The sequence below is a fragment of the Somniosus microcephalus genome, chromosome 15 (assembly GCF_052327205.1).
Source record: "Somniosus microcephalus isolate GS21.2 chromosome 15, FLI_Smic_1.0, whole genome shotgun sequence".
NCBI lineage: Eukaryota > Metazoa > Chordata > Chondrichthyes > Squaliformes > Somniosidae > Somniosus > Somniosus microcephalus.
In genome coordinates, this window is record NC_141001.1 from 109,444,953 (window position 1) to 109,459,001 (window position 14,049).

General features: G+C 41.9%; 2 protein-coding genes across 2 annotated transcripts in view; one reads left to right on the forward strand and one right to left on the reverse strand.

The window, feature by feature from the left end:
• The window catches only part of ccdc73 (coiled-coil domain containing 73), a 207,098-nt gene extending 204,514 nt beyond the window's left edge, over positions 1-2,584 (forward strand). Inside the window, exon 19 of the mRNA XM_086008260.1 lies at positions 732-2,584. Within this exon, the coding sequence (XP_085864386.1) occupies positions 732-1,082 (351 nt within the window). The 3' untranslated portion in view covers positions 1,083-2,584. The remainder of the gene's footprint in view (positions 1-731) is intronic.
• eif3m (eukaryotic translation initiation factor 3, subunit M) overlaps positions 1,264-14,049 on the reverse strand; it is a 50,767-nt gene continuing 37,981 nt past the window's right edge. Inside the window, exons 9-11 of the mRNA XM_086008259.1 lie at positions 6,249-6,392; positions 2,574-2,634; positions 1,264-1,546 (exon numbers count right to left, since the gene is read on the reverse strand). Coding sequence (XP_085864385.1) covers positions 1,426-1,546; positions 2,574-2,634; positions 6,249-6,392 — 326 coding nt within the window. The 3' untranslated portion in view covers positions 1,264-1,425. The remainder of the gene's footprint in view (positions 1,547-2,573; positions 2,635-6,248; positions 6,393-14,049) is intronic.

Here is a 14,049-nt window from a genome sequence, read left to right on the forward strand (position 1 = left end):
TGGAGATTCTCCTAATCTCCCTTCACTGCTGCGGATTTAAAGCAGCTGTTTCAAATGGAAAATTGCATCACCTTTAGATTTAGTAAATTTTCAATCATCAAATGAAGTTATCCTTCATACACCATTGGTGAGTACAAGGTAGGCCACTCTCGTGTACTGTGTCCAAGTACTATTACACACTGAACTCGTTAATTTTGTTCAAAGCAATTAAAAAAGTTCCCTAACTAGAGGCCGATTCTCCAAAGACACTACCATCAGGGACTCTCGCCCACATTGGGAAATTGCAGGTGCACTGCCCACGAGTTTACGTCCATGGATTTTAATGGATGGACAATATGGCTGTAATGTCATGTTGTGTGTAGACGGTGGGTGTTGTAGCTCACCTCCACCACCCCGCCCCATATGGATGTTGTCCAACTTAGTTGGACTCCAGTCCCTAGATGGTGTCTTTGCTGCTTATAGAATCATAGTAATTTACGGCACAGAAGGAGGCCAGTAGGCCAGTCGTGGCTGTGCCGGCTTATTGGTTGACTGTAGACAAAACTGTTGTTAAGAAATCTAGAATTCTAAGTTCTGATGATGATTGGTACAACTGTTTAAATAAAGAAACCTTCAGGCAATAAAACCATGCTAGATCTCCAGCTGCAATCTACATCAGAGTAAAGCCCAAGATTATTAGGATTCTCACAATAGCCTATTAATGAGTTTTATTACGTCTTTGTTACATTTAGGAAAAACTGTGTTCAACATCCACTGAAAGTTTCAAGATTCCTTATCTACCTGCTTCAATGAAACATCATGGCCAGTTTACAGAATCTTCCTCCACTTCTTGCTCCCAATTGTACTTTAATCCTCAGTCACCCAAGTTGTCGGCGGTTTCCACATCTAACTCTAACCCTACGCCTAAAGCCGCCGCTCAAGACTTACTGTTTGAGGATGAATGCGATTCCCAGTATTCCATCATCAAAGGACAGATTAACAAAATCGAGAGGTTTCTCAGCTTGGACCGGCTCAAGCACACGCGGAAAAGGAAAGCCGATGATAACACAGATGAGAACGCAATCAAGATAACACCAACTTAATGTCTATTGTGCAGTTACATTGGTTCAACTTCCAGATAGTAAAACAATTCTGGGAGACACTTTTGTTGGCAATTGTTCTCCTGTTAGTGAACAGACATGTTATGGTTAAAAATTTCAGATGCAAATTAGATTTGTTTCAGTTTTACACAGAACATTAAGGATCACATTGCGCTGCCAGAGGTAAAGCATACTGTTTTTTATTAGATGCTTGGAACTTACAAATTATTCCCCAGAACAGCCATGATCTTTACTCAAATAGCTGCTTAGTTTTTAAACAAACTTAATTCTGACAATGACCGTAAGAATGAAATGATTGAGAAGTCCGAGCATTTTATTGGGCTTTTCAAGTGTTGGAGATGCTGAGGAGGCTGTTCCGCACCTGGTTCAAGTTCTGTTTCCAGGAGTTAAGACTGTCGTACAACTGCTGCCACTGCTGTTTACCAAAGGTTCTGTGTGTAGTGTGACTATAACAAAAAGGGGAAAAACAGTTGTTAACTACATTGTGTTGATTACTTACAACACATTCATGTAAAACTTTAGGATCATTATTCTCAACCGTTTCATTCAATTTATGTTGATGCACACACTCTCTGAAATACTATTTACTTTCAATCAGCAATTTAGGGTAGACTCAATTCAAATCAATCAATCAGGCTAGTCTAAACAGGGTCTTTGCCTTGAAGTGTGAAGATTGTGGATTGATGTCCCACTGCAGGAGTCAACTACAATCTGTGCTGATACTCTGGTGCAGTACTGAGGGAGTACTGCATTTTTGGTGGTGCTTAAAGATCCCAATGCACCTATTCAAGGAAAAGCAGGGAGGTCCCCTGGTGTCGTGGTCAACACTCCTCCATCGACCAAAAGAAAATGTACTCGTCATTCCTCTCATTGTGGTTTGTGATCTTGCTGTGCTTGTAATGGCTGCTGTATTTGCCTTACACGAAACACAATGCCATTCAAAGTAATCGTTTAGATATGGGCCAAACAGAAAGTTTGTGTTTTATTAAACAAATATGGCTCAAGCTGTAGATGGTGTGTAAATCAAATATTAAAAATGAGTATTTGAGATTGTGTAAACACACACAGGAGGCACACTGCTCAAATTCCACACAGGTGAGCACCAGTGACCTCATTTTTCAAAGGTTGATCTTAAAAAAGTTTCTACTTTAATTTTTGTTGTATAAAAAGTTTGAACCTATTTAGCCAATAGATGCTGCTAGTTCACATCATAAATATACCAGACTTGTATTTTATATAGCTCATTCCTGTAGACTTGGCCTGAATTCATACAGATAGCGACTCAAGCAAGATAGTGTGGTATTGGAACAAAAACAAGAAATGTGACCGCAAGTAACCAAGGACTGATTTCTGATATGCAGCTTATCCAAAACATGACCATTTATACAGCAGTGACTAGGTACAACCACGTACATTTAGCATTTCTGATCTTAACAGAATTGATTGACTGTGTTTTGATTAAAATGGACTTGCCTTACAACTACTTTCCGTTGTGTTTGGTCAATTTTGCAGTAGACCATCTTCGTCCGAACAGCTGGAAAATGTAAACATTTTTTTCAAATGTTGAACAAGACATTTTTGATTTGTAGAATTAACTTCGAAAATTATGAAGATCTGACATTCATTTGCACATAATACAGCTGTGAATTTCAAGGTATTAAATTAGGATTACTGCCTATCCCGTTTAACCAAAATATATCACTTACAATTTTTTTTTTACCTGGCCTTCTAAGTTTAGAAAAACGAAGTCCCTCACAACAGATACGGGAACATAAACATTGGGGATCCATTAAAATCAACACTCTAGTGAATACGGCACTGAAGTGGAAACGGGACATTTTAATGCTGTAAAGTAGCCGGTTTGTTTTTTTAATATAAAATTAACCCCTTGTGTAAATGACTCGAGATAAATCCTTACCCGAGGTCAGTGACTCACTGCTCTGATAGTCTAGAATTGCTCACCCTCACAAGGGGGGTGGTTTAAGATGGGAGCATACTTTCACAGCAGTGAGATACAGCACAACTGATTCATAGCTTTTAAAGCATCCTTCATGGTTAGATTCTTCCTCAAAAAAGCTTTCCACGTGTAGTAAAAGATACTCAATGGAAATTTCCTGTAACCCCCGTTTGTGAAGGATAGTTCAAAAATGCACATAACTGAAAAATCTAATTCATTCTATGTGCTGTTTGAGATGTGATCAGGCGCTATATAAAAGCAAATTTTTTTACCCAGAGTATACCGTGCACATGAAAAATAGAGAAAAATTTGAAAAAGCCCAATTGAAAGTTATGGATAGCTTTTGTTGCTCAGAAATAAGGTTGTGATGCTTTCCAATGATCTATTTGAAACAGCACAATTTAATTTTTATACAACTATGTAAAACTTTTAAAAACAAAACAATACAATTAACAAACACTTGGGAGAGGAGAAAGAATTGGGAAAACAACTTGACATTGAGATAAAGGATTTTACAAACCCCTTGCCAACTTGTTAAAAGCAATATCCTGTCTATTTGTGGAACCTCCTCTTCTCCACCAAAACACATCCTGTGTTTATGATGCCATAGAAAAACAGACAAATTAAAATTACAGGCCGTCCGTTCACATAAAAGGATCGAGCGTAGAACCCTGTACTGAAACACTAGACTAAAAGACTTTAAATGGTGTATCTGCAATATAAGGACTGAAATGCTTTGTTCTTTCGTATAACATGTTGGCTATTAACTGCCAAGTTAACTGCCATCAATTTAACAATGACAAGAATTTTTTGACATTTGGTTAGTTCCTGTCCAACTGCAATTAGCTGATTTATTAAGGCATTACAATTCTTAACCAGAATTGGGAATCCTTAAGTTCACATTTATCGCTGGGAGTGGAGTCTGCAACTTTCAAAGCAAGACTATCGCATTACCATCATCATTTTTCTTTGCAAATATCTAATGTTTGATGCTAGCAAGTAAAATCGGAGATTAAATAAAATATTGCAGTATTTTCTAAACATAAGAAATGAGTTCTAGATTCGTGCCCGAAGTGTCAGCCGTGTCTCGCCCGAGTCAGAAGGTTGTGGGTTCAAGTCCTACTCCAGGGACTTGAGCACAAATATCTAGGCTGACACTTCAGTGCTGCACTGTCGGAGGTGCCGTCTTTCAGGTGAGACGTTAAACCGAGGCCCCGTCTGCTCTCTCAGGTGGACGTAAAAGATCCCATGGCACTATTTCAAAGAGGAGCAGGGGAGTTATCCCCAGTGTCCTGGGCCAATATTTATCCCTCAATCAACATCACAAAAACAGATTATCTGGTCATTATCAGATTGCCGTTTGTGGGAGCTTGCTGTGCACAAATTGGCTGCCAATTTTCCTACATTACAACAGTGACTACATTTCAAAAAGTACTTATTTGGCTGTAAATCGCTTTGGGACGTCCGGTGGTCATGAATGGCGCTATAGAAATGCAAGTCTTTTCTTTCAGAATGCTACTGCAGCCCTCAAAAGACTTAAAAAAGATACTTCTATTATTTTTGTACGGCCCCCTTCTCACATAAACACAATCCTTCTTGATCAGAATCACCTCTGGACAATCATCAACATTGTTTCAGGGGTGATCTGTGACGTAAGCTTGGTTTGCCTAGGAAGTAACCATTTCTTTCCAGTTTACCCTCCCTCCCAAAAAGCCCAGGAGAGACAGGCAAACTCACCTCCCAGGGACAGTCTCAAAACAAAATGTCTCCACTGCAGAGAATCAAAAGGAGATCAGGCCAGGCAGGGTATTACTTGGTTTGCAAAAGTCTATGGGGCGTAATTTGCGGGCTCGTACGCACCCGTAGGGGCTGCAAGTTCCAGGTTTAGGCATGCGCTAAAACCTGGAACTTGCGATCTATTAAGAATTCTCTTGACAGATGATCAGCATCCGTGGGAAAAGGGCCTCCGCGGGTGGAGTGTTGGGCTATTTGCCCAACTCCTGCCCAGCGAATGCCCAGTAAAAGCAGTAAGAGTTTTAAAAAACAGAAAAGTTAAATGTTATCAATAAATGTAATATTTATTTTAAATATTTAATTAAATGCAATTTTAATTTAAATTAAAAAAAAAAATTATTTGATGTCTAGTGTTTTTTTTGGGTATTCCCATCTCTCATTCGTTGGTTCGGCCCACGTGATCCCAGGGGCGCTCGCGAACCGTCTGCGCCCTGGGATACATGGGCCTCTACCCGCGGGTACCCGGAGAGGCCCAGGACCGCGAGTTTCCGCAGATCCCGAGGCCCCAGGTAGGCGGGCATTTTATTTGCGGATCGGAAGCATTTCCCCGCGGGAAGCCTCCGACCGCAAAGTCAGGGCCAATGTTTAATTTCCTCAACCTGGAATGAGAAGTTCCATATTTACGTCTGCAAGTAGCTCAGTGAGGTACCAGGACTAGAAATATACCAATCTCCAGCTCACCTCACTTGCTGGCGAATTGCCTGAGAAAGGGTAACAACACCCTGGGGAGCAAAAAGAGGGGGTGGGGCTAGCAGTACAACACATTCAAAACATGTATTATTACATCTTTAGTCACTGTAAAGTTTTTCAAATCAGTAAATTTGTAGTCTCCCCCCCCCCCCCCCCAATATATTATGGAAGACATTTTTATTAGTAAATTCAACAGTGAATTTGTTCAACAGAAAATGCTGCAAAAACTCAGCAGGCCAGGCAACATCCGTGGAGAGAGAAATAGAGTCAACGTCTCAGGTCGAAGACCCTTCGTCAGGACTGAAAAAACACAGGAAATGAAACAGATTAAAAGGCCAGTTTGGGGGCCGGGAAATGGCGATGAACGAACAAAAGAGAAGTGAAGAGACATTAAGAGGTATTCAAAACCAGACGAGATGGTGATAGGACTAGTGGAGACAAAAGACGGCTCCAGATTAGGTGTGAAATGCGCTGGCAGAATGCGAGACAGCTGCCATGTGGGAGAGAAAAAAAAGGGGAAGGGCACAAAACAAAGGTGTGGATAAAAAATATATAAAAATGTAATAGGGGCCGAGGTTATGATGTGCAATTGTTGGACTCGATGTCGAGTCCAGAAGGCTGTAAAGTGCCTAATCGGAAGATGAGGTGCTGTTCCTGGAGCTTACACTGGGTTTCCGTGGAACAATGCATTTGTTCAGTTTGCTTACCATCAATAACAAAAGCTTCAACATCATCTTCGGCAATCTGAAGTTCCTGTTGGAGAGTGTCAAAGGAAATCTCCTTGTTTTCTACCGCCATTCCCATCAAGGTTAAGAGCCTCATCTTTGCCGTGTTCTGTTCATGAGAGAGTCCTGCAATCAACGGAAACTAGTTAGGCCGCTGTTCCCAGCGCACTGTCACGACAATTTTTGGGGCTTAGTGTGCATGGTTTCCGACGAGGATAACTGCATGAAGTTGACGACCTTCAACAAACAGTTTCTGCCCAACCATTACGTCAAAGTTTCAAACCATATGAAGTCTTATTTTTGTTATTTACTTGCTTTGACTTAAAAAAAATAGTAATAAAGCAAATTAACACCAGGGGCAAGCAGATTAACACCAGATCAAAACTAAACAAAAAGGGATTTAGTGAACCACATTGCACGTGGATTGTTCCGTTTGTACAAAATGAATTAAAATCAGGAATGATTTTGGACTAAGTCCATAAAATGGAGTGATTAAAGAGCAATATCTAAACTTTTTCTTCATAGAACAGAAAGCAAACCTTGTTCATTAGTCCTGAATAGTGTTACAGCCAGTGTTCAAATTTTAATTAACATTTGCCTCATCAAACAGTGCATTAATGGCAACAGAACAGTGAAAAACATAACTCATTTGAATGAGGTACACTAGGGCTAAACTACAGCTAATGTGACTTAATGGAAAATTACAGAGAAAAAAAACCAATTAGCGCACACTACCCCTAATTAACAAATGCAAATGAGATACTGATGAACTTTAAGCACTGTTGGTGACGAGGCTAGGTTTATTGAAAGGGTACATGTGTTAGGGCAAAGCAGTTGACAAAAGATTGTTACTTTTGGCCTATCTTGTCAACATTAATAAAGGCAAATTATGACTTCAGGAAGCATGCCGCCTGTTGGAGATACCCTGTAAAACTTCATCCCGTACTTCTAATGCCTTAGTGAGCCATAAATATTCGGCAGCCCTTTCATTTTGTATCAAGAGTAAACATTGTGAAATGCTAATTAATTCAGAACCGTAAATCTCTAGTTACAGCTTCTGTTTGTACACAACGTTAGCAGAAGAATACAGGCGGCTTTTCAGAAAGACAGGCCCTTCTGTCAGACGCACACGGGTACGTTAAATTAGTGAACAAGATGGCAGAGTCTCCCGACATTCTCGCTCACGTGTCCAGTAGACAATTTGCGCACTTCACACCGGAATACCCCATCAACACTCAGTAAACAAACGGGAACCGGTATATATTTTTTTTGAGATGTCTGCCGTAATTAGTTGCCAGAGTAGCTCAGTTGGAGACAGGAGCGTCACTCATCACATCTTGAGCAGTAATTTCATTTATTCAAACTGCGGCAGTGTTAGGGCCCAGGAAGAGGGAAAGCCCAGTTAGATTGACCTAAAGCAAGGTTACAAGAGCCAAAGGTGATGAGTTGGGACGACTAAACTCAACTTCCCCTTCATTTCATGCCTAGTTGTTTTGTGAAAGCTAATGCCTGCTTACTGAATGTTTGCAGGAAACTACAGGAATTGTTTAAAAAAAAAAAAAAATGCAATGGAACTTTCTATTATTCAAGAAAAGCAGCTGCCCAGAATAGTGCCAGGTAGAGACACTTGTCTCTCCCTTGTATAAATCATAGACCTCCGACAGGTCTTTCCCAGTCGTCCACTGTGGAAATGAAACCTGGTGATGTTACATGGTAATGTAGCAGGTCAAGGGTGCATCATGTGATGGCATCTGCCTTCACCTTTAACAGCACTTAGCAGCTTTTCACCTGTTTCACATCATCTCTATTGTGCTCAGTTTAAAAAGTATAAATTATTTTTAAAATGGCATGTTTGCCAGTAAGAAGGCTGCAGTTCACACGCATGGTTTTGCTGACGAGAAACCAATTGAAGTTTGCTTTGTTACCGACATCAGAACTACTCAGCTGTAATTGCTGTGTAGACGTCCATCATCCTACCTATCATAGTACAGCACAGGAGGCCATTCGGCCCATTGAGTCTGCGCCGGCTCTTTCGAAGAGCAATCCAGTTAGTCCCACACCCCCGCTCTTTCCCCATATCCCTGCAATTTTTTTCTCCAAGTATTTATCCAATTCCCTTTTGAAGACTACTATTGAATCTGTTTCCACCGTCCTATCAGGAAGCGCATTACAAATCCTGACCACTCGTTGTGTAAAAAAGTTTTTCCTTATGTCGCCTCTGGTTCTTTTGCTAATCACCTTAGTGTCATCTATTTTGATAAAACAGATCTACCACGATACTATAAATAGTTCTTAAAGCTCCTCCACTTTTTTTTTTTTTTTTATAAACAGAAGAATAATCTACCAGCTTCTGTACTCAGCTTCCTATTAAAATAAGTATGTCTTTTAGCTGAATGCCTGCATTCCCCCCTCCCCAAAATGTAATTTTCGAAGTACACAAGCCAATACAAACACTTGTATGTAAAACGGCCATCACAGCACAAATCACAGGGACAAAGATGTCCTGTACAGCCCAGTCCAAAAGAGCGAGTCGGCTAAATGCTGGCAGCCCAGCAGCAAAGTTACTCGCGAAGAGAGGGACAGGAGAAAGACAAACGACCGGAAATGAATGGCGAACCTGTGCCCCAGAGGAAACACGCCAAGCTTCTGCAGTGCCAGAATGGGTTGGCCCGCTGGCCACCAGACCCACTCGAACGCTCCACCTGCGGATCAGGGAGCTACTGGTGTACAGTAGGGGGGGTTAATGAGAGACAAAAGGAACTCAAACTGCCTGAAGGAAACAAATGGCAATAAGCAGTGAGGAAGGGTCAAGTTCTAGTTTTCTGACTATCACTAGCCCTCGTGGCTTTATTGCTGACATTGTTGCTGCCACTGTAAGAGGAACGGGTTATTGCAGAGAATTTACAGCACATAAACAGGCCATTCGGCCCAACTGGTCCGTGCCGGTGTTTATGCTCCACTCGAGCCTCCTCCCACCCCTCTTCATCTCAGCCTCTCAGCATATTCCTTTCTCCCTCATGTACTTATCTAGCTTCCCCTTAAATACATCGATGCTATTCGCCTCCACCACTCCTTGTGGCAGTGAGTTCCACATTCTCACCACACTCTGGGTAAAGAAGTTTTTGGTTAAGTCCGACTCTATTGAGGCTCAAACTACCCAACTTGAACGTCAATTTCTACCACTTGTGTCTCACACCACAAATTCTGTGACTAGGTCAAAAATGTTCCAAATACAGGTGCACTATCCCTTATCCGAAACCCTTGGGGCCAGATGTGTTTTGGTATTCGGAATTTTTCGGATTTCAGAACGGAAATACCGCGCATTGAAAGAAACAAGCCACATCGAACAATGCAGCCCACAGGGAACTATCTGACTGACAGAGTGCGTGGCTTTTTGACTGACGGGAGTGCGTGGCCATCCGACCGATGGAGCATGCGGCTATCCGACTGACAGAGAGCGCAGCTATCTGAATAATGGAGCGCGTGGCTATATGACTGATGGAGCACATGGCTATCTGACCGATGGAGCACGTGGCTGTCCGACGATGGAAAACATGCCCATCTGAGCGACGGAGCGCATGGCCATTCAACCGACAGAGCAAGCCATTGATGCGCCGGCGAATAGGCGGCCACAATTTTGAAGCCCCCGCCTCATTTGAAATTGGCAGAGTGAGCTGCAGATGTCAAACTAGTATCCCGATGCAGCTCCCCGCTCCTCGGGAATGTCGGCTGGCTAGGAAATAACGCGCATTGAAAGAAACAAGCCACATCGAACAATGCAGCCCACGGGGAACGTTGTAAAGTCAGATTTACTGTTCACCTAATTTAGTCATCAAAAATATACAATATTTCAGTGCAGCAATTTATACAAAGTATGAATACAACAAGTATTGTGAACATTTAAGGGTCAGTTTTTTTTAAAGCACAAGAAATCTCAACCATTTTCCTATCCGTTTAAGTATCTCCCCACTGAGTGACGCTCCACGAAAAAACTTTCGTTTTCGGAATTGCGGATAAGGGATAGTTGACCTGTATTCTCAAAATGTTCTCTCAAAACAGAGCTTAGACTCATTTCCAAGCACAAGCTATAGTAAAGAGCAATCAGTTGCACACGGCATTATTTCAAGTACAAAGTTTTAAAAGCATCTCATTTTCTGCCAAACAGACTTACTTATTACTATTATATGTCAAAATCCTAATGCAGCAATAAAGCAGTCTGCATCACTAAGCAATTTCTGCATTTGTTAAAGCCTGCCATCCAGAAACAAGTGCAATATGAAAATCACATTTTAATAACAAATAATACATTAGAAATCATTGCACCTTTTAAACAGTCAATTACACCGCACTGTGGGAGTGCTGAAGTGTTAATTACCACTCCCTCCCGGAGTGTGTAAATAAGGAGAGTGCTGACACCAACACTCCCTGCCCTAAGCGATGAAGCAGATTATCTAGTTCACGGCGTAGAGGGTGATGGAACCTGAACTGCTTTCTGCAGCAATTCAATGTGAACATCTATTCCGGAACTCTACCAAGTTGCAGTTATGTATATTTAATCAGGCCCCTCTGGATTCCTCCCTCAAGTATAGTTCTTGGTGATAAGTGGGCACACACCCTTCCTCTACATAAAGAGAAACTTCACAGAGTTAGCACATCAAATGCGGTCACTGGCACTTTAAGGTTAGAAGGTCAATGCTATTTATTTATCCCTCAATCTACATCATGAAAACAGGTCCTCTGGTCATTATCACATTGCGGTTTGTGGAAGCTTGCTGTGTGCAAACTGGCTGCTGCATTTCCTACATTACAACAGAGGCTACACATCAAAAAGTACTTCATTGGCTGTAAAGCACTTTGTGATGTCCGGTGGTCGTGAAAGGCACTATATAAATGCAAGTCTTTCTTTCTTTTGCAATGTTTCCCCCAACCTGCTGCACAATGAGAATCTGCAGGTCAAGGGACTCTGGTTGGTACAATTCCACCTCAAACAAAATGACCCACGAACAGAAACTGACCTAATGACCGATGGATCTCTGTACTGGACGACTATCCCAGTTTCAAAATATGCAGCTCTTTTGCATGCAAAAATATTCTGGAAGAGTTCTAGTGCGGTTTTAAAATGGAATTAGAAAAATGTAACGTGAACCAAGAACACGGCTGCGATTATAGCAAGTCAGCCAATCAATTAAAATATCACCTTATGCAGAAATTCACCATTCAAAACACACCCATATCCTTCAAAGTCCTACCATGAACTTTAACCAGCAGTTTAAAGTGCAATGGATATTTGATGATATCGCTTGTTATTAAAATGTACACTAGCATTTGTTCTGCTAATCATGTTAGTTTAAAGGGAGGCTCCAGTGTTATATTAGAGGGGTTCCCAAACATTACTTGTGTACCCCCTTCCAGATCTACCAGCTGCCCGCGTACCCCTACCAGCGTACAGGGCTAATATTTTAACCCCTTTAATGCCCAAACATTGCACAAAGTGTATGGTGATTGGAGGCGAGGGCTCTGTACGTCATCGTGTATTCTTATCGGTACATCTTGGAAGTAAATTACAGGAAACTTTGTGCTATCCGGCACCGACGGGACCGAGCTGTTGCCGTCCCATCAAAACCGCCGGACAAACCAGCGCTAATGTTGAAACATACGGAGATTCCGTATCTGACAACAAACCCTGTTGCTTTCAACAGCTTCTAAACAGTCAGCCGTACCTTGCAAGCGTCTTTGTAGCTTAGCAACAGCTTCAGCAAGCCCTTGCAGAGCCTGACTGGTGAAAAAAAAGCGATGAAAAGAAAAAAAACCTAACGAAACGGCTCCTGATTTTTGCCGGTGGCTCGAGCATTCCGGACAGTTAACCTCCGGATAAACCAAAGTTTCCTGTAACTACTTTACATAACAAGTTCCCAGAGTTTCAAAGCTTCATCTGAGTAGCCTATTATAAAAATGCAAAAAATAAAGTAATAAATAAATAAAATCCACCATTAGACAATTTCTCACGCACCCCCCCCATGTGCCCCTCCACAGTTTGGGAGCCCCTGTATTAGCGCACTGTAAATTAAAACATCCCTTCCTGAAAAGCCCAGGTGTTTGTGGATAGAAACAATTAAAGAAAGAAACATTTTGCCATGTCCCATACACGAGTAAGAATATATTGTTTAAGCGCAAGATACAAATAAAGTTGAAGTTATTCTCTTTCTTTCTCCTCTCCCGTTTCCAAGCTCGTGTGTGGATTTGGTGCACGTTAAACCAGTATGATGGTGCTTTCCAGATAGAGCTCAGCCATGATATCGAATGGCCTCCTCCTGTTCCTACATTCTTGTCTGGTATCAGGTAAAGGTTCTTTTCACATTGCCAAAACAATGGGCCAGAAATTCGGGTCCTCATGGGTGAGTACGCGCTGGGTACTTACGCGTAGGCCCAACGAAAGTGCCGGTTTCGTGCATGCACTGTGCATGCGCGGGAAACAGGAACTTCCGTTCCCTTGAAGGAAGGGGTTCACAGGTCGAACGCGTGCGCCGGAGAGGCAGCGGGTGCGCCTGGAACTTACATTTTTTTTTTTTTTTTTTTAAAAACAGGTTTCTCCGGGAGGGTAAGTCTCTAGGAGCTACGCTTTTAAAAAGCAGTCGCAAGGCCTTCTTTTAACAAGGTAAGTGGTGAATTAAGTAAAATTAAAACATTTTTTCCATAGGTTTATTATTTTTAAATACTTTAAAGAAAGGTAAGTTTATTTTTAGCCCTGTTAAAAACGAATTAATTTTTTCAAAAATTTAAATTGTTTAAAATAATTATTTTACGTAATTTATAGTTATTTTAAAAATGTGATAAAAAAAATATTTGAAGTTTTACTTAGGTTTTGGGGCCGATCTCTATTCATAGATTCGACAGGTCTTCCTGTCAAATCTATGAATAGAGATTCCCTGCTCCGATTGGCTCTCCATGGCCCACGTGATCCCAGGGGACGCTGCGAACTAACTGCGCCCCGGGATACGCAAGCACTGCGCGCCAGCAGTTGGAGCAGGCCCAGGATCGGAATCCCACGCGGGCCCACAGCACAACAGCAGACGCGCTAGGTAAGTTCAGGTCGGGGGCTTGCACCCGCGGGAAGCCTCTGATCCGAATTTCTGGCCCAATGACCCTTAAAGGCCACGTGCTGTACAACGTAAAATTTCTACTTCCCATATCTTGTGGTATCTGCCAAGTTGGTGACTTACTCTCTGAACTTAGCTCCTCTCCATCTAAAAACATAATCTACACAATGAATTGCCTGCAGATGACATGGCCAAAAACAACTTGAACCTTCTACACAGGGAATCAATGACATAAAACCACAATGTATGCATCATGTCACAGTATGCATCCAGTACCTTATACCACCCCCACCACCAAACTTAGAAGATCCAATAAAACTTCAAAGTTTAGAACATAATAGGAGCAGGAGTAGGCCACACGGCCCCTCGAGCCTGCTCCGCCATTCAATGAGATCAGGGCTGATCATCTACCTCAACTCCACTTTCCCGCCCAATCCCCATATCCCGTGATTCCCTTAGCGACCAAAAATCTATCGATCTCTGTCTAGAATATACTCAACGACTGAGCCTCCACAGCCCTCTGGGGTAGAGAATTCCAAAGATTCACCACCGAGTGAAGAAATTTCTCCTCATCTCAGTCCTAAATGGCCGACCCTTCATCATAGAAACATAGAAAAATAGGAGCAGGAGTCGGCCCTTCGAGCCAGCTCCGCCATTCAATATCATGGCTGATCCTCTATCTCAAT